This window comes from Cryptotermes secundus, unplaced genomic scaffold (assembly GCF_002891405.2).
Source record: "Cryptotermes secundus unplaced genomic scaffold, Csec_1.0 scaffold1318, whole genome shotgun sequence".
In the NCBI taxonomy this organism is placed as follows: Eukaryota; Metazoa; Arthropoda; class Insecta; order Blattodea; family Kalotermitidae; genus Cryptotermes; species Cryptotermes secundus.
In genome coordinates this window covers 42,820-63,679 of record NW_019743671.1, presented here as the reverse complement: position 1 = coordinate 63,679, position 20,860 = coordinate 42,820, and the positions used below count along the sequence as shown (strand labels likewise).

Sequence of the window (20,860 nt, the reverse complement as noted above, 5' to 3'; positions counted from 1 at the left end):
TTACGCAATGAGATAGACACATCATTGTCTAATAAACAAATGCCAGAGGTTCAAAATAAAAAAGATAATACCCGGGAGCTAAAGTATTTTGACTCAGAATTGATTCCTACTGCTTTAAGCAGAGCCGACTCTGATTTCCTGGCATATGTCAAGCAGCTTGTAGAGTGTGATAACTTGTCAGAAATTTCTACATCGTCAGACTCTGGATCAGAAAGAAGTGATGTGGATGATATCATTCATTTGCCCAGTTCTTATTTAGATGACATAGTTGCTGCAGAACTTGGTGCCAAGATAGTACGGACTGACAAGGGCACGGAGGTTATTCTGGATTTGCCAGAAGACAGAGAGCTGTCTAAAGAAGCTCTGCCTAGCCTGAACTCCACCATACACGGGTCTCTTTGTATTGCAAATAAAAATTCAACAGTACTTGATCCTTTTTCAGTTGCTGCACCACCTGAAGGAGCTATTGTCTTTATTGACTCATGTGATGACACACTGAGGAACAGTGTGGAGGAAAGAACAGATTTAAGATCAATGTCAGCACTTAGCAGTTCATCAGACACATCTGCTGATGACATGTTAGATGACAGGAGGGTGAAGAGAGTTTTGGGACAATGTTCGTCATCAGTAGTAAGTACAGACTGTAATAAGAGTACCTGTGAAAGAATTGAAGTGTCTTCGAATGGGTTGGGTACAGGAAAGACTCCAGATTGTGGCTCAAAGCTGCATAGGAAAAGAGTGTTTTCAAAGAAAAGAGTAAAGAAAGAGACTGCTTCTGTGTCTGAAATGAAACCACCAGAAGTTACAGGAGATAAGTGGGATCTTCGAAGAGCCCGGAAACCGAACACACGTTATTCAGACAAAATGTTTGCCTCATGCCTGGAGGATGAGGATCTTAGTCGTGATGCCTTCTCAGAGGAACGAGACAACATTATTCTTGATGATGAATTTCCAACAGATGTCATCAATGATGTTTCTAAGGGTGTTCCAGATAGAGCAAACAGTGTGTCTCCCATTTCTTTAGGAGGAAATAAGATTTGTTTTAGAAGATTGAAAGTTCCTGCCACCATAACTCAAGCAGATGATGGCAATTCTGACAGGGAAATTGTAACAGAACCCTTGACTGGAGATGCATATTACATCATAAAAGACAACAACAATATTGATAAGGGAAGCTCAGAGGATGAGAGAGGTTGTGGAGATGGTTCAATGCTGAATCAAGATCTGATTCTCCCCACATTGAGAGACCTCATGGTTGAGAGTGGATTCAGGAGACAAGATGATAAGTCTGATATTTTGCCCTCTTCGGTGAAGGTAGGAAATTCTGTAGGAGATTCCTTGCTGGTGACAGGGAATGATGTTAGCACTATTAGATCTGCCCATGAGGTTGGGAAGAGACCAGAGAGAAGGCGGCAGAAATTAGGGAGGAGTCGACGTGTTGGCTTAGGAAGACCACCCCCCAGGAGATCTTCAGGGCAAGTGTGTGGTGATGATGCTGGAAACAGGACACCACCACCTTCCAACGTGGCTGACTTTGTCATGCCTTTAAGTCCTGAAAGTGATGTTTCAGCTTCATCAGGAGAAGCCAAGAAACCTATGCTTCATTCTAAAGGTAAAACTTATGAGTGATATTGATGTCCGCTTCTTTCCAAAAGTTTGGTCTTACCCTAACTTGTTCACTGTCGTGCCCCAGTATTAGGAATTTACCGCCTGGGCCAGCTGTTACTCCAGAGAACCTGAATTTTTAACTTACATTCAAATGGAAATAGAAGGGAAAAAACAAAAAACTGAGACATTCAGGGCTGCACATTTTTAGGACTTCTCATATTTTCACATTTGCTACAGTTACACTTTCAGCCTTTTAATTCTTTCAAATTATCAGACTTAGCACTTTGCTATACTGGAAATTATATTCTCCAAAATAAAATAAGTTATTAGATTTGATACTAAGCAATAACAGATGATTGTGACTAGGATGGCTGAGGAAATGGGATGCAGGTCCTGGCCATGGCAAGAGTTTTTTCTGCAGACTCACAGTGCAGTCCACCCAACCGCCTATCCAGTAGGTATTAGAGGCTCTTTTCCCAGAGTTGAATTGGCCAGGGTGTGAAACTACCATGTACCTCCATTTAGTGCCAAGGTTAAGAATATGTGGAGCTAGATGGATGCTCATTCTTCTTTATTATTGTACCTTTGTTTCCACCTTTTCCCTTTCAGCTGTCAGCTGCATCTTCAAACCAACATAATGTGGGCCTTCCTTCTGGCTTACTTTGAAAGTATTCATAGCCATCCTTGTTTGATCCTTTCTAATTGTATCCCCTGACCATTCCCACCTTTTTTTTTAATAACCACCAACAGATCAGAATATTTATTTAATTCCCTCAGATCTTCTTTTGTTGTGGTTGTCTAAATGCCATAGTCAGTTACAGATCAATACACTTTCCTTAAAAGTTTCTTCTTCTGTGTATTTAATATAGCTTTATCCTTTTCAGTCTGTGGCTCAGGCATACAAAGTTAGTTTTACTACAGATATTAGACCTGTTTGTAATAACATCAGGTTATACTGTGCACATACTAACAAAACATGTTGCTTTACATTTGCTCATCACTATTTTTGTTGAAATTTCAGTTGGTGATAGTCACACAGATCCATCTCCTTCAAATGCTGATAAGAAGGATGGGCAGATGTCAAACAGCAGAATTGGTGACACAGAAATAAAGAGAAATCTCAGGTACATAGCTGCTGATTTATCAAAACTATGAAGTTTTAAAGCCCCCATTACAGTGAAATCCAAATTTAGTGTTCCTTTGTTTAGTGAAATTCCTGGTTGAGGCACTATGCTACAAGCCATAAGGTAGCGGGTTTCGGTCCCGATGAGGTCATTCAGTTTTTTCAGTTTACCTATTCCTTCCAGCTGCACTATGGCCCTGATGTTTACACAGCCTCTTAACAGAAATGAGTACCAGGAATATTCCTGGGGTATTAAGGGCGGCAGGCACGTAAGGCTGACACCCTCACCGCCATCTGTGAGCTTAATGTTGGACGCTCGGCTTCTCGCAACCCTGTGGGCCTTCACGGCCTGTTTAGAGGGATAGCTTTACCTTTTTACCGTACCATATTTAATGAATATTTTTGTTGGTCTCAGCCAAAGTCCAATATAAACACTGTACAACATAATTAGTGTAAAAAATGCTCAGCCTCCTAGAACCTGTACCTTGATTGTGATTTATTGTAACATTTTTTTCTCTCTGATAAATCATTACTGCAAAACTGTAATCTTTGGCAGGTGGCATCACATGGTGAACATGCACTGGAGCGATGTCACTTGTGACATAGTTGTTTTGGTTCTAGACTAATATTTTTTATTGTTTTTATGGTATTAATTATTTTAGAAATTAGTTTAATATTATTGGCTTTGGGTAGTTTATTGATATAATTTTGCATAACCCTGATTTAGTGAATGCCCCTCTGTAGTTTAAGGAGAGCCGTTCCCCCAAAGATTCATTAAATGGGGATTTCATTGTACTTTTGTAGTGGACTGTCCTTGATATTACATTGTTTTTTCATTGATATTGGCAGTGAATATAAAACAGCATCAGTGTGGCTGTTGAAATGAAAAGTAGGTATCAGAAAAGGGATGAGATATATGAGATTTTTATGGCAGTCCATATTCGTTTTAAGAATCTTGAATATCACACCAAGGCAGCGTGTTAAAAATAACCAAGTATTTGAAGGATCTTGCTGCCTCCTTCATGATTGAAGTGACAGAATAAGATTTTCATGGATTTTATATGAATACGCTTCTTTCATTTAATAGAAAAAAGTGAAAAATTGAGACGTTCACAGATTGCTTTCAGAACATCATGTAAGAAGTAATATTTTAGAACTCTTTGTCGATTTTCACGTTTACTACAGATAACACTTTCAGTCTTAATTCATTCAAATTTTTATTTCTAGTACTGGGCTGTACTGCAAATTACCACACTGTAACATTCTTAAATTTACTTGAACATCTGAAGAAGAACAAAGAAGAACAGGAACATAGGAACCTGTATATAGGAATAAATGAATTTAAGAGGTGTTACCAACCTAAAAGTAGCTTACTCATCAAGGAGAATGATAATCTGCTTGCAGATTCCCACAACATTGTAAATAAAAAAGCTATCCCTGTAACAGGCCATGGAGGCCCACAGGGTTGTGAGACGTCAAGGCCCCCACATTTTCTAGACAGTTGGCTCACAGATTGCAGTGAGGTTTAAGCCTTATGCGCTGGCCACCCTTTACCCCCAGGAAGATTCCTGGTACTCATTTCTGTTAGAGGCTGAGTCAGCCCCAGGGCCATAGTGTGGCTGGAAGGATTAGGTTAATTGAAAAATCCAGTGACCTCGTTGGGTATCGAACCTACGACCTTCTGGCTTGTAGCATAGTACCTTAACCAGCTATGCTACTATGTGCCCCCCAACATTTTGAATAAGTGGAAGAACTACTTCTCTAATTTATTGAATGTACATAGGATCAGTGATGTTAGGCAGATAGAAATACATACAGCTGAGCCATTAGTACCTGATCCTAGTCCTTTTGAAGTTGAAATTGCTACTGAAAAGTTGAAAAGGTATAAATCACCAGGTAGTGATCACATTCCAGCAGAACTGATTCATGCAGGATGTGAAACATTACAGCCCAAAATCCAAAACTTCATTAATTCTATTTGAAATAAGGAAGAATTGCCTGATCAGTGGAAGGAGTCTGTTATTGTAGTACCATTTGATAAGAAGGGTGGTAAGACTGACAGCAGTAATTATCATGGGATATCACTGCTATCAACTTCATATAAATACTTATCAAATATCCTTCTCTTAAGGTTAAGTCCATATGTAGAAGAAATTATTGGGGATAATCAGTGTGAGTTTTGACATAACAGATCAACTACTGATCATATTTTTGCGTTCATTAGATACTGGAGAAAAAATGGAAGTATGGGAGTATAATGAGACAGTACATCAGCTATTCATAGACTTCAAGAAAGTCTTCAGTTAAGAGAGAAGTATTATAGAATATTCTCATAGAGTTTGGGGTACAAGTGAAACTAGTTAGCGTGATTAAAATGTGTTTAAACAAAACGTATAGTCTGTATAGGTAAACATTTGTCTGATAATTTTCATATCGAAAATGGTCTAAAACAAGGAGATGCTTTATCACTACTGCATTTCAACTTTGCCATAGAATATGCCATTAGGAAGGTCCAGGGAAACCAGGTGGATCTGAAATTGAATGGGACACATCATCTGATGGTCTCTGCTGTAGATGTGAATCTACTGGGAGGTAACATAGATACCATAAAGAAGGACACACAAACTTTAACTGATGCTAGTAAAGAGGTTGGTCTGGAAGTAAACACAGAGAAAACTAAGTATATGTTACTGTCTCGTCACCACAATGCAGGGCGAAAGCATGACATAAAGATAACTGACAGATGTGATACAGTTCAAATATTTGGGAATGACAGTAACTAATCAAAATTTGATTCATGAGGAAATGAAGAGGAGATTGAATTTGGTAATGCTCGCTACCATTCTGTCCAGAACCATTTATCTTCTCATCCTCTGTCTAAAAAAAAATGTAAAAATGGAATATACAAAACTATAATTAAGGCTGTGGTTCTGTATAGGTGTGAAGCTTTGGCTCTGACATTAAGGGAGGAACATTTGAACCAAAGAGAGATGAAGTGACAGAAGGTTGGAGGAGACTGCATAATGAAGAGCTTCATAACTTACACTCTTCATGAAGTATAATTAGAATTATATAGTCAAGGAGAATGTGATGGAAAGGCATGTAGCATGAATGAGGGATAGGAATGATATAGGATATTGGTGGGAAAGCCAGAAGGAAAGAGATCATTAAGAAGACAGGTGGGTAGATGATAATATAATGGGTCTTCGATAGGATGGGGTGGTATGGACTGGATTGGTCTCACTCAGGATAGGGACCCATAGATGGCTCTTTTGAACATGGTAATGAACTTTCGGGTTCCATAAAATGTTGGGAGATTCTTGAGTGGCTGCACAAGTGGCAGCTTCTTGAGAAAGGCTCAGCTCTATGAAGTTAGTTTGTTGTTCCCCCAAAATAAGTAAAGAATGATGTTCACCTATTAGCTTTGATAATAAGGCCTCGTAGCGTTATTGGCAGTACAGTATACTAATAACAGCTGCACATTGCAACCCATCACAAACAGAATGGACTGGCATTTATAATGCTGCCTATTTCTTTGAACAATGGAAACCAAGAAGATATTTCTTTGTGATTGTAAGGATTTTGTTTATGTGCAAGCATGCATGCAAAAGAGACATATCTTAATTCTAACATACACTGAGCTTACACTTTTAAAGTATTCAGAGAATGTAAGGTGTAGACTTCATCTCTAAAGAAGGTGACAAAACTTCAGTTTGATTAAAATGGATTTTCTTTGTCAGCTGAATTTCAACTCTTCTTGAAAGACCCCCTACTGCAGAGTTAGTGAATCTGTGTTAGTAGAAGAATGGTAGTTTAGGACAATGAAAATCAATTCAGCAGAACACAATAGGTACAGCAACTCAAAGTGGCAGTTTGCAAGTTCTAAATTTTTTAAGTGCACATTCCTGCCAACAGGAGTGGTGGCATTGGTACTCCTGGTGGTCGTGCTCAACGCTATAGCAGTGATGATCTCTACAAACCTCGGCCACTCTTCAGCCAATGCTCAAGACGTGTCCGAGGACATGTGTCTTCTTCTCTCGGCCAAGGTACATTATGCCTGGTTCCCATGCACAATAAAACCTCATTATTCTTTACCAAAAAACAAGGGGATTACTGTATTAACTAACGAGAAGAGAGTATGAGACTTGTATTAGGCATTTCAACAAATATGTTATCAGTGGAATATAAACAGACACACATCATGCCCCACTGTTCAGTGGGCATTAGTTCCTGAAATGTAGACTTTAAAATTTTTGCCTTTTCTGTGATTGCAATGTGATATATGACTCAGATGGAGAGGTGTTCGTAGCTGGGGAGTAATACTGCAGGCTCGTAATGTGGAGGTGTCGGCTTTGATCCCATATGCTTCTTCTTTTTCATCAGTAACATTTAAAAAGTACCACAAATCTTGTATTTAAGAATTAAGGATTCAGGATTATTTTAGGATGGTATCAGTAGGTAGATCGTGTAGCATCAGATGGTAGGATCGTATGTGTAGTATCAGATGGTAGGATCATAGGTGAATGATGAATTGGAAAGGATTTTGAAAGAAGCACTTATGGTCTGATGAAGCACTATCATGGAAATTCCCTGGAGGGACTTAGGAAAGCCATGAAAAACTCCAGTCAGGATAGCTGGTGTTCTGGCCAAAATTTGAGCAAAACACCCCCTTCATTCAAGTCAAGTGTTATGCCATTGTGTTCAGTCATTTTGTTTTATAAGTAATACAAGGGCTATGTGGAAAGTAACCTCCAGTGAGCTGTTAACAAGAGAAGCAGTGACAAAAAAATTATTACATACAAAAAATACGTATATGCTTAAGCTGCTTCTCAGCATAGTCACCTTCAGAACTGAGGCTCTTGTCATATTGAATGGTAAGTTTTGGTATGCCTGTGTCAAAGAATCTGCTGCCTGTGAGTTTAGCCATGTTTTGACGCCTTCCATTAGCTCCTCATTATTATTAAAACACTGATCGCAACCAGTTCTACAGGTAGGTACACAGGTGGTGGTCACACAGAGAAAGATCAGGGCTGTATGGAGTGTGGTCAGACAACTCCCAGTTGAAATGCTCCAGCAGTGCTCAAGTGTGAGCTGCTGTATGCGGAAGTACATCGTCATGGAAGAATACTATGCCAGATGTCAGCATTCCAAGCCTTTTGTTTTGAGTGACCCTGTGCAGTTTTTTTTAGTGTTTCACAGTACACTTCTGGCATTATTTTGGTCCCTTGTTGCATGGATTCTACCATCAGCACTCCTTTCCTGTCTCAGAAAATAATTGCCATCAGCTTTGTGGCAGACAGCATGTGGTAAACTTTTTTGGCTTGTTTGGTGAATGTGTGTGCAACCACTGCTTTAATTGTTCTTTGGTTTCAGCATTCACAGATGAAACCCAGGTATCATCACCTGTTACAGTGTGATTGAGAAATTCATTGCCATCTTTGCAGTATTGCTCTAAGAAAGTCAAAGCTGAAGCTATTCTCTGCATTTTGTGTGCACTTATGAGCATTTTCAGAACCCATGATGCACAAAACTTGTGATAGCCTAGTCTAACTGTAATATTCTCCAAGAGATCAGTGCATGAAATTTGTGGAAATACACATGAAACTTCTGAAATTGTGAAGTGCAGACTTTCACATATTTTTTGGTCAACACAACAAGGTCATCACTCACTACAGATGGCCGACCACTTATGAGCATTTTCAGAACCCATGATGCACAAAACTTGTGATAACCTAGTCTAACTGTAATATTCTCCAAGAGATCAGTGCATGAAATTTGTGGAAATACACATGAAACTTCTGAAATTGTGAAGTGCAGACTTTCACATATTTTTTGGTCAACACAACAAGGTCATCACTCACTACAGATGGCCGACCACTTATGAGCATTTTCAGAACCCATGAAGCACAAAACTTGTGATAGCTTAGTCTAACTGTGATATTCTCTTAGAGATCAGTGCATGAAATTTGTGGAAATACACATGTGAAGTGCAGACTTTCACAAATTTTTTGGTCAACACAACAAGTTCATCACTCACTACAGATGGCCGACCACTTTGCTCTTCATCATGAACAGTTCTTTACCCATCTTTGAACTTTTTACACTGTTGCCTTACAGTGTATTCACTCATTACAGTTTGGCCATAAACTGCGCATAATTCACAATGGATTTAAAAAACACTCATGTTTTTAGCATGAAGAAAGTGGATAAAAGTGAGAATTTTGCAGCTGGCAGGATTATCAATTGCATGACATATCATAACTCACTCTGTAAAGACAAGAACAAACACTAGGTGATCAGTTATGTGATGGTTTACAACATGATGAGTTGTGTGACAATACCTCACATGCACAAGCTCTCTCCTAAAATAAAATTAACGGAGGTTACTTTCCGAATCGTCCTTGTATATTCATACAACATACGTGGTAGAGTCATTAAGTTCGTGTAATGTGATTTTATCACATAATATTATAAGGTATTCACATACACTTATGCAGATCCACATCGGCCCTCAAAATAGTTGCAGTTGGCTGCTGTGCAAGTCTAGCTGTTCTAAACATTTCTGAACCATATTGGCAGTAAATTCCCATACAACGCTTTGTGGCCATTCCACGAACTTATCGACTGTGGTAGTAAAATGATTAATAAGTGAGACATACTAATTTATTTAATACAATTTTATTAAACCTCTTCTCTTCTCCTTTGTGCCTTGACAGATCTACATGTTATCAAATGATACATTGAGGCATACATTTGACATTATATCTCAGGAACAACATGCACAACTAGTCATTTGTAAGGTGTCTCATGTATATTGTGATGTACAGACCCATTGCTAGGCAGAGACTACAAAATGAGACAATAGTGGTTGCTGGGCAGCAGCCAGCGTGGCAATGGACTGGCTAGGTATCGATCACATGGGAATCCCAACAGTCCATGTGCAACAATAGAGGTACTGTTGGAAACAGTGTTTTCTATGCAGTCTTTGCCAAGGGATTATGTAACAAGGACACCAACTGAGCTGCAGTCAGTTGTAAGTCAGTGTGTGAATTGAAGAGGAGGAGGTTGGTATGAGATGGCCTACAACCTGGGAGTTAGTCAGTTTTAGCAAGAGTTTAATTGTCGGATATTCGCCAGACAGTGAGGACGTGAGCATGGAAGATGAAGGATCTCCATCAGTGGGATCCGTTAGCAGGCAGTGACTAGTGGAGACTAACAGCCTGAGAACACTAGTGTGTGTGTAAACCAGTGAGGCCATTATAGTTACTTGTAAATCCAGTTACCAATCCAGACCCCATCTATAGTCACTCAGTCACATGACAGTATAATATTTTACAGTTCACATATTTACACCATAATATTATCAGTGCAAAATAGACATAGTTAAAGGAAACAGAAGACTGCTCACTCGTTCATGACATACATAACTTATATTTGTTGAATATGTTAGTACGTGACAGTTCATTGGTTTGGTACTCTGAAACTGCATAATTTCAAAAGCAGCACTGCACCATTACATTACCTTTGCTTATACATGGTGTGCAGTTTTACTGTAACATGGCTCATGAACTGAAGGGCATATTAATGGAAACTAAATGTCTTAAAAACAATTTTTAAATGTTTACTGATGTATAAAAGAATAACAACATAGATCATGAGACCTCCATGTTACGAATCTGCAACACTCCTCTCGGCTGACATCTTATCTTACGGTTACACCAGAAGGAAGAATTTTAAATCCTATATTTCAGGATATTCCCCATTGTACAAAAGGATAAGACACATTTTTGTTTATTTTCCGTCTTCTTTACATTTATCATATTTCTATTGAAATGCCCAACCTAAATCTTGCACCATCTCCTTATGTCTTTGTTCGGCATTATTTGATGATGCTGTCAGTATTGAGACTATATAGCATTGATGGCGGGATGATTAATGAGTATAGAGCAGTTGGTGGAGGGAGGATTGACAAGGAAAACTGAAGTATATGAAGAATACCTGCTCCAGTTCACTTTGTCCACCACAAATCCCACATGGGGCTGAACTCAGGCCCCTATGATAGGAAACCAGCAACTAGCCACCTGAACTATGGCATGGCCTCTACCCATTAAATTTAGAGTTATCTGATTATGTAATACACAGTTCAAGGCTATTTATTTGGGCTTTGTCCATCCTAATTTTTTTTTATATGAAAGCCACAAAATTGTGGAAATGGGTTCTGTTTTTGTCTTCAATTGACATGAAGAAATTTGTACTCTGTTGTGCCTCTTGACGGGGATCCTGTCATACTTGGACATCTGCCACATGACATCATATCAGTTAATGAGGTTTTATTGTTGATGTAGTTCTGTGTTTTCTGATGATGTAAATGTATCAGTTCTCTTGGTTGTTCGTTTTGTCTTCAGTTTATTGTTCTGTGTTCATAGTGTAGAATCTCATGTGTTTCAGATGTGTTTTGTCAGTCTTTCAAGTTGCTGAACTTTATTGACAATGGACTGCCCTGTTTTTAGCGGCAGATGGGTGCGGTCCATCTGGCCAAGTGTTGGAGGTTCTTCTGTACTAACATCATTACCCACAAGTTAACAAAAGTCCAGACACTAAGCCTTTAATACTGAGAGATTGAAAACTCATTATTCCTGGAAAATAAAGGTGCCCCTGTTTCTGAACTTACAGTACTTTGAAGAGTACTATCTTTTGGGATGTGATGCCATGTAATCTGGTAGAGTTAGGCTGAAAACCCACTGACGCGACAAGCTGCACGTGGTTTGTCAAGTGTTGTTGCTCGCGGCTGTTATTTGTATTGCTTTTATGAGCCGTGCATGGTTAAGTTTTGGAATTCGGCACACAGGCGGCAGAGCTTTCGGACGCCTAATATGTACAACTAACGGACGTGCGCGACAAAGAGTGGCTAACCGTTCACGACTAGTCGCGTCAGTGGGTTTTCAGCCTTACTGATGTTTAGGAGGGACATACTGCATTCATCTTCAGGGTCAGAAAATAAGCCAAACAAACTGCAAGCAGAGTGAACTTTATGTGGAAAACCAATTTCATATAGGGTGGAGTGGGAGGCTAGGAATAAATAATAGGTGCAAGGACAGGAGTAAAGGAATGGGACTGTGAAAGGGCTGTATTTTGTAAAAATGCACTGATGGGGAGGGCAGGAGAAATATTGGCTTGATTGCCCAATGGAACATGTAGGTTAGCAGGGACTGCAAGCAGAGAATGGTGGTCAATATATGAAAGAAGATGGTGGAAGCAAAGCTGATGTATGACCTGAAAAGGCATTGTACAACAAGCCTGGGAGGCAGATCGGAGAATACCATCACAGGAAATCTTACAATGGAGGCTTCCTATGTTCTGTCAGTGAACGGATGAGAGGTTCTCATGACTTTCTTTGGCAATAGCCATCCTTGTTGCCCATGTTGGTGGCATGGAGTTCAATCTCAGTCACCTCCGTGATAATGTAGTAAAGTAAACTCCCTAATCCAGAGTAACTGAGGGGAGAGGTCATCTAGATTAAGTGATAATCCAGATTAGTGAAGCAAAAGTATCCTTAAAAGACAAAAATCTTAGAACACAAATTAGTGGAAAACTTAATGATATAAGTAGTGCTGCTGCAAATATGAGTAAATAAAAAAATATCACTCTAGAACTTTTATTTAAAAACTATAAAAGGACAGTACGTTTATTCTTTTATAGAAGACTCGGAAGTTGTACTTTTTTTTTAACATAATAATGCAGGTTTGAAGAAACTATGAAGTTTTGGCTGGACAGACAAGTGACTGATCTGCCTTCCTAAATGACATGTGTCTTTTAAAGTATGTGCTCTACTGTGAACAGCATTTTACATATTTCAGTCTGGATTATCTGACATCCAGATTAACTGTAACCAGATTAGCAAGGGGTTTACTGTACATATACAGGGTGTCCCAGGAGGAATGGACCAAACTTCGGGAGGGTGTTCCTTATGTTAAAGTATGCCGATATAACCCAAAACACCTATGTCCAAAGTTGAACGGTTACGGAGATAATGGCCAGAGAAGTATCAAACTTTGACCGGCGTTGCACACTTGTTGATTACAAAATACATATTAAAACTGGCAGGAATATGTGGATTCTGTAATGCTAATAGTGTACGTAACATAAAACTAACTTGTGAGTGACATGAAGCCATAAAATTGAAGTACAAAATACTCGCTCGCCATGTCATAATTGTCCTTAGGGTTTCCAAGCACTATACATGAGACATGAATGGCATGCGCTGGCGTAACGTGCTGACTGCGCGTCCTGATGAAGCCAACTACATAAGCATGACTAGGGTGAATCACGGCACTCAAGGACAAACAGAGATAAGGCCTCTCAGCTGATAGGTATAATCCGTGGACCCGCTAGAAGACCACACTTTTCTTGGGCCATTATCTCCGTAACCGTTCAACTTTGGACATAGGTGTTTTGGGTTATATCGGCATACTTTAACATAAGGAACACCCTCCCGAAGTTTGGTCCATTCCTCCTGGGACACCCTGTATATGGATTTGATGCTCTGGAGCTGAAGTTGATACTGTGTAGATCAGTGTTTCTCAACCTCTGGGGCTGTAGCCTGGTACCGAGCCCTGGCATCAAACTTGGCCACAGTCTCACAAAGGTGGAGAACCACTGGTATAGATGATCAGAATGGAGGTACCAGTAGTACATATTGACTCTAGTTTCAACTGAATGGCCTGTCTGCTCAATGTAGACCTGACCACACTCACAGGAGGTTCTCTGTAGTCCTTGTCTTCAGTCCTAGGTCATTCTTGACCATGTAAAGGAAGCTGGAGGTCTTCCTTGGCAGAAAGCTGACTGACTTGATGTTGCATTGAGACAGCACTCTGCCAATGTGTGTTGACCAGTCATAGGACAGAAGACAACTGAGTTATATCCTCAGTAGGCAGAGCAACCCGCTTAGGAGTGAGAATCCTATAAATTTGCTGGCTGAAAGTACCTATCGCAAGTGCAGAGAGCTGTGCACCAGGCTGAGAAGTACAGCATGCTTGCCACCTATATGATGGGAGTGGTGGGAGATGGAGCTCAGGCAGAGATTAGTGCAGCAAATCTATGTTGCACTACTGCATTAAAATAATTACTCTTTATGTTTTTACTTTAAAAAGTTTTCCTGACAAATGACATTCAAGCAACACAACTTTCTCTGCAATAATGAGAGTGTGGCCGTGAATTTAGAATGGTTTATTATTCTTCTCCTTCAGAATCTCCACTTCTGTTAATTTAAGTGAAGTAAATTATCCTGTGTGTCAGATAGTAGCTCCATTAGAATAAACATAAGATCAGCCATTGGTATACATGTTAATGGTACCATATTAGAATGATGAATGAGATCATGTATTAACACACTGTACAGTTTCCTTTTTTGGCACACCATAACAGTTTGAGCCTTGGCTACTGTTCTAACTTTGATATTAAATTAAACACTCCATATTATGTGTTATGTCCACAGAAGCTGTCGCAAACTGCACCGGTAAACGCCATGGCTCAGATGTCACTGAGACACTTGTGCCATCATCCAAGAGAAGAAGATGATTACAAGATTTGGAGGTTCCATATTGCAGAACCCTTGTTTTACTGATGTAGTCATTAGTGCCCATTCTCTGTCTTACAGATATGTAGAAATATAGTACGGAGTGGCTGTGCATGCAGCTAATAGAGCTGTGGGGGAGAGTTTGTACGTTCATGAACTATATTCTGTATTTTTAAAGTTTGCATCCTGTTGCGTATATACAGTCAGCATATGCAAATTCTACAATCAGCGCAACAATTTTTATTAACATTTATAGCACTACATGTTTTGACCCTTAACGGGCCATCCTCAGGTGCTGCAAGTCTCACACTCAACCAATGAACTGCAACGCTTACATTCCCATTTATATACATATGATTCATAAAAGGTTACTTTCTTTATATTTCCATCAATTAGACTAGACTAGACTAGACTAAACACCTCCCAACCCCCATCCACATTCCTGTTTAATTCTTGTTTGAATCAGTGTCTAGTCTAGTCTAGTCTAATTGATGAATTGGAATATATTGCAACATATTTGGAGTAGATACTTCCATGGTAATGCAATAACAGAGGGCTGTTGCATAGGAATTGCAGAATCAACAAACGCGTTTCCCCAGAGATGGAAGGTTCACTGCATAGCAACAACCGCAGATATATAAGGGGATAATGCATTCGCCGTTGAAGTCAGTTGAAGTTTAGAAATCGCTGGAGCATTAGCAGTCAGTTTCCAGCCTTTGAAGAGAAGAGTTGGGTTTTAGTAGTCACCGAGCAGATCAGCAGATGCCTCACCGAGAGGAATTGTGATAGTGCTGGAGAAACATCAAGAGGATGTGATAGGTGATAATAATTGTGATTGTGAGTGTGTTCAGTAAATATTCGCTAAATCTGAGACACACGTGAAGTTAGAAAGTAACCTTTTATGAACCACTTGTATATACATGGGAACGTGAGCGTTGCAGTTCAGTGGTTGAGTGTGTGATACTTGCAGCACCTGAGGATGGCCCATTAGGGTCGAAACATGTAGTGGTATAAATGTTAATAAATAATTGTTCATTGACAGTAGAATTTATATGTGTTGATTATATTCTGTATTATTTTCATATCCACGTCACTCCAGTACTGTGCTCACTATAGCTGTTGCAGGCTGGACTTTCATTCTGTGTTCCCTTTACATCGGGGGACACGTACTAGAGCAGTGGTTTCCGTATCAGGGCAAGTTAACTGTACTTGCATCTCTTTGTTGCTGCATCAGCACTGCATTGTGCAAAGGGAAAGGAAAGAGCATTACTGGACCATGATGAAAGACTGTTATATATAGTCAACAAAATGTCTGTCTGTGTGGTTGTGGTTTTTATATTTAGTTGTTCCTATGATTTGATACCCACGTGTATTAAGTTAATTTGCAGTTAAAGCCACTTACATAACTGATAATTTGTTTCTGTGTTCCTGGAAGCTGCATCTGGTTTTAATGCTCTGGACATTATCCATAAAAGTTTTATAACAGAAATGCAACATGTTGGAAGCTGAAGTAATTTGGGGGACATAATCTGTTGAAAAGTCTCACTCACTGCACTACTAAACATGCAACATTTCAGACACTTGTACTGCTTCCACCTGCAGATGAAAGAGAGGGTGTAACCTGGTGTGTTTGTTGGAAGTATCTAATTTTGATCACTGGTCTCCTAAAAATGGACCCATCAGATTATTCCCCTGCCTCTCCCCTCCCCCTTGCCTGAAGATAGAAGGAAAACTGGTTTCTGAAATACTGCATTTTTTATGTGGGATTTGTTGTTCTCATGACACTGCCCATGAAAATGTGTCATACCATGTGCTGTGTAGTAAAGCTATCCCTGTAACAGGCCATGGAGGCCCCTGTTCCCCTTCCCCTCCCACTGATCTGATTGACCACCCGATTTGTAACCTGCCTGTATAACCTAACTGCATCCTCAACAGAGTCACTTCAACTCAGAAGATGGAGGCAGTGCACTTCTGTGAAACACTGGTGTAAGAAGAGTAGATGATGTCTCAGTACAGAAGACCACAATCACCACAGTAAGAAGTCTGCAGAAAAATAAAATATATCTGTAGGACTGGAAATCTCTGCCATAGGAAAATGAACATTGTGAGATCTGCTTGAAATGTGTTGTTTACTAAGTATAGTGTTTTGGCTTTCATCCAGCATTATTTCACAGTAGTATGCCAGTGGTTTAAGTGATAGAATCTTTTGTCATTAACTTGCAGTTCTGTAGTATCATATTACTCCTTACTGGTAGGCTAATGAAACTTTCCACATCTTCTAGCATTATTTTATATGGGTCACTGAACATGAAGGCTACAGTTTCTTATTTTCACAATCTTTCCTTTTTGGTGTCAAGTAGGGTACTGCCTGTCAGAGTGACAGTGCCACCGTGTAAGATGTGAAGGCCCAACAAAAGCCCTGAAAGTAGTGGCTAACAAGAATGAAATTCATCAAATGATATCACATCCTGTCAGGTGGTTTTAAATACATTTGAGAATGACTCTGAGCATGAGGTATTCCATTATGTATATACAAAGCCTAAATAGAAATAGCTGGGATTGTATGTATGATGAATGTAAATAATTATTAAAGGATTATGAACCTCACTGATTAATCATTGAAATCCTACTTAAAATGAAGCTGGCATTTGGTTGTTACAGGGATGTGTTTGTCTAGGATTCACCAGACTTTTGGACAGTAAGTTGCTTACCAGCGGATGTCATAATTAACATTTTTGATAAATTCTTTCACTCCATTATTATATCTTATTGCTAATAATGTGCACTATTTATAAAACAACTGTGAGAGTATAGAGGGTTTTGACAAGTTAGTTAACAATGCAGGAAATCTGCAGGTTATGGAATGTTGATTAGGTTCCTAAACTAGCAAACTGTAATATTTTTGACCTGTAATTAAGTTAAAATAATAATAGCAGTACAGTACAAGCTTGGTAATCTGACATATATGGGACCAAGGTACCGCCAGATTACCGAAAATGATTACTTGGAAAAAGTGTATTTAGCATGTCCAACACCGTACTATTTAGAAAAATTAACAAGTTTTTCACCTTTATCAAGTTTCATAATTGTATCCACCTTAGTCAGTTTGTCACAACTGGACATCTTCAGCACACATTAAATCCACTGCTGTATGAAAAGTACTGTACAGGAATGTATAGTATTGAACTGAAACACTGTGCACTAATGATGGTCTAAACAAATCAGTCTGTCAAGCTCGACTGAACACAGGTCAGCCTCTGCTGCATGTAGAAACCTAAACAAGGTCACAGACCCCTGTGTGGCACCTTATGCTGGATTACTGGACGTGTCGGACTAGTGCACAGCTGGATTACTGAGATTGTACTATAGTGCTATAATGCCCGTAATGAAACAGACTAATTGAAAATACTTCCAGCTGACTACTGACATTGTCTTCCATATTGGAAGAAGTCTTTCATGAGAGAGGGATTTAACCCTTTTCTGTGATGCAGATATACTTTTTGACAATTTACATAGGTTAGGCTTGGTTAGGTTATGTTAGATTACAGATATACATCGTGACAACTTATTCAAAATTATGGGCCTAAGAGAAATCTATTAATTGAGTTAATATTAACAGAAACTTGTTATAGTAGTTCATATGGCCCTTTATAGTTTGAACGTTTTGCACATACAATGTATTTTTCTCACAGTAAGTATTGATTATTTCCCAAAACATGATTAACAAGTTTGTCTGTAATGGAGACAGTGAGTTTCCTGTGAGGTACAACATATATTTTTAAATATAATGCAGGATGAACTTGTCTTCAAAGGCATAATCAGAAGTGGCAGGACACTTATGGGAAGTTCTGTGGTTTGTGTGTACAGATGTTGTTGAGACTTTTGTAACTCAAAAACTTCCTATAGTATCATCAGTTATCTTGAAAACATTTTGTCATTCATTGTAATACTGCAGATATTCATGTTGATGTAGATATCATCATCATCACCACCACTCTTCACATGGGGGGGGAGGCTTGCATTTTTGCTGTTATGGTGCAGTTGAAATAATATGCAAAGGTATTGAGTTTCCCATTGCAGGTGTATGATGATGCAGTTGGCATGTTGTGATTTTAGAAGAAATTTCAGATAAACTGAAAGACAAATTGATATCCTGCACTTCAGGTACTAGGTAATGTAATTTAATTGTTCAGAGCTACAAATGAAAACTTCAGTTAAGATCAGCTGAAATTTATTGGTTTATTTAATTACATATCTTTTTTAAATGTTGCATTATGAACTCATATGTTTGAAATGTGAAAATAAACTGGCTGTAAATATTTATAGAATCATGATACTGAATCTCTAGACCTCATTCATTGGTATTCTGAATAGAACATTTCAGAAATTAACCATTTCCATTGTCGGGCGAAAAGAATGGAACTAGATCTTGTTCTGAAACATTCTGTTTGGAATACTAAGACAGTGAACAATGTCTAGAAACTCAGTAAACCTAATTGTAATATACCATCATTATAACTTTTAGAATTAATATAATCAGCATTAAAACTGGTTGGTAGAGAAAAAAACAGAATTATCAGGAATAACATCCTCTTTTAGTGAAGAGAGAGATCACTGGTAAACAGAACCTGTGCATATACTAATGCAACTTTGGAGAAACAGCTGTGAAAAGTTGATTACCAATATTTCAACATTACTTCTGCCATAAACTGTAATTATTCAGTTACTTTTTATCAAAGTATGAAACATAACCAGATGGGAATAAATTGTATAATCATTCAATAAAATTTCTTGTTGTGGTAAACAAAAATAACTAGGAAAACAAACAAGTGAGAAAAGTGTAGATAATATACTGATGTGGACCTACTTGCAGTTTTAAATTAAATTTTTCATATAATCACCTTTTTGGGGTCAGTAACATATTTGTGTCTGTTCCAAAGACTACAGGATTACCAACCACTGTTGTACAGAAGTGGAAAATAACAGCTGATTATTTAGCACACAGACATACAGAAATCTGCATTGTTTATATCAAGGTGTTAGTACAGTGGTGCAGTGCTTATTGTAGTGTGATAAGAGATTACATGTAAGCCAAAGATTTCTTGCAGCTTCAGCCATAATTGCAAATTTTAAAAATAATTAAATATGTAAGAATTGTATCTAAGTTATTTTCTTTGCCATTTTTAGTCTTGAAACGTTTAGCAATGTTTTATGTATTGGAGGAAATGAAACCAGGACATAGATGTGCATAATTAACACATTTACTGCTTACATATTCACATGGCTTATTTTTCTATCCCATGTAACAGTTTTTGACCACTGAATGCTTAAGACAGTTACTGCCATGCTGTGTGAAATTTTACCAGCTGGACTAACCAGTTCCAATGAAAACAGTTTGAAACAGAAATAGAAGTGAAGTGGAAAACAGTCTAGAGTCACTATATGTTTCATTTCCTTTGTGCTTCAGCAAGCCACACTTGAAGAGTTTCTCTGTATCTGAGTCACATCTATAGAAGAAAATATCAGTTACATATACAGTGGTAACAGCCTGTCATTTGACAGGATCAGCACTGGCACACAGTAACTTACAATTCTTTGCAATGAATGTGTTAAATGTAATTGCTAAAATTTAAGAAACTCCATGTACAAATATGCATTTGTAAGTAGCTTGTTTTGTCTGTCGCTCCAACAAATATTGTAAATAGTGATGCAGTGTCCATGGACAGACTGAGACACCTTGTCATAGTATTGATATAGAGTGATCAGAAGGTGTACAAACCCTTCTTCAAGGCTTTGTAAATAGATACATAGAGATCATGTTGTAACATTTTTTAATCTGTTCGTATTGTTTTTATAACTTATAATCTCTTTAAATGTAAGTTTGCTTTAAATATGTCAGTAAATCTGAAGAACTTAGAAAAGTTTGCTTTCCTCTTACATTTTTCATATTTTCAGGAGTTCAATGTCCATATGTGTATCTATCCCCTTTCAAGAAAACACCTGTCACCAGATAAATTCCCATCAAGGTGGTTGATCACATGATAAAGCCTCCTCACTTCCCCTTCTTTCTTCCCGTAAGTGTCCCCTCATGGAGCAGAATCATCTTTCAGAAACCAATATCCTGGTTGAGAAACTTCCCACTTTTATGGAACCCAAAGGTTCTTTGCATATTCACAAGAGGCCACCTTTGGCCCCTATCCTGATAACCTCATTCAGTCTCCTTGATTTGACAGTGCTAATAATATCTGGTGAAAAATACAAGTTATGAAGCTTCTCATTATGCATTTCACCATCCTGTTCTCTAACACCTTTGTTGAATATACAACCAAAATCCTTAGCACAGGATTTGCTCGTATAAGAACTCATCTTGATAAAAACTTTTCAATTAAGGAATCTGATGGCCAAAGCCCAGACAGTCACTTGCATTTTGCTGCAGTAACAGCTAGGTTCAATCCCAGGGTGATTTGGAAAAAGTGGCACTTGAGCAGGTTTCTCTCCAAGCGCTTCAGTTCTACATTGCCATCATTCCATAAATACTCTGTACTCATCTATCA

At 38.5% G+C, this 20,860-nt stretch overlaps 1 protein-coding gene across 3 annotated transcripts; it reads left to right on the top strand.

The window, feature by feature from the left end:
• Nucleotides 1-20: 20 nt before the first annotated feature.
• On the top strand, nucleotides 21-20,227 carry LOC111874258. Of its 3 annotated transcripts, none has more exons than XM_023869602.2 (4): nucleotides 21-1,612; nucleotides 2,630-2,732; nucleotides 6,650-6,777; nucleotides 14,226-20,227. In XM_023869602.2, exons 1-4 carry the CDS (start codon nucleotides 40-42, stop codon nucleotides 14,306-14,308), a joined length of 1,887 nt encoding a protein of 628 aa, XP_023725370.1. In that variant the 5' UTR covers nucleotides 21-39; the 3' UTR covers nucleotides 14,309-20,227. The 3 variants fall into 3 exon arrangements, with proteins under 3 accessions (XP_023725370.1, XP_023725368.1, XP_023725371.1); XM_023869600.2 differs by having other exon boundaries at nucleotides 6,647-6,777; XM_023869603.2 differs by lacking the exon at nucleotides 6,650-6,777.
• The last annotated feature ends 633 nt before the right edge of the window (nucleotides 20,228-20,860 follow it).

Excerpts from the sequence above, each read along its gene's own strand:
- LOC111874258 (XM_023869600.2), top strand. The coding sequence starts at position 40 with ATGCCAGAGGTTCAAAATAAAAAAGATAATACCCGGGAGCTAAAGTAT. Across the intron at positions 2,733-6,646 it reads GAAATAAAGAGAAATCTCAG|GAGTGGTGGCATTGGTACTC; the intron begins GTACATAGCTGC and ends TCCTGCCAACAG. Across the intron at positions 6,778-14,225 it reads GTCTTCTTCTCTCGGCCAAG|AAGCTGTCGCAAACTGCACC; the intron begins GTACATTATGCC and ends TTATGTCCACAG.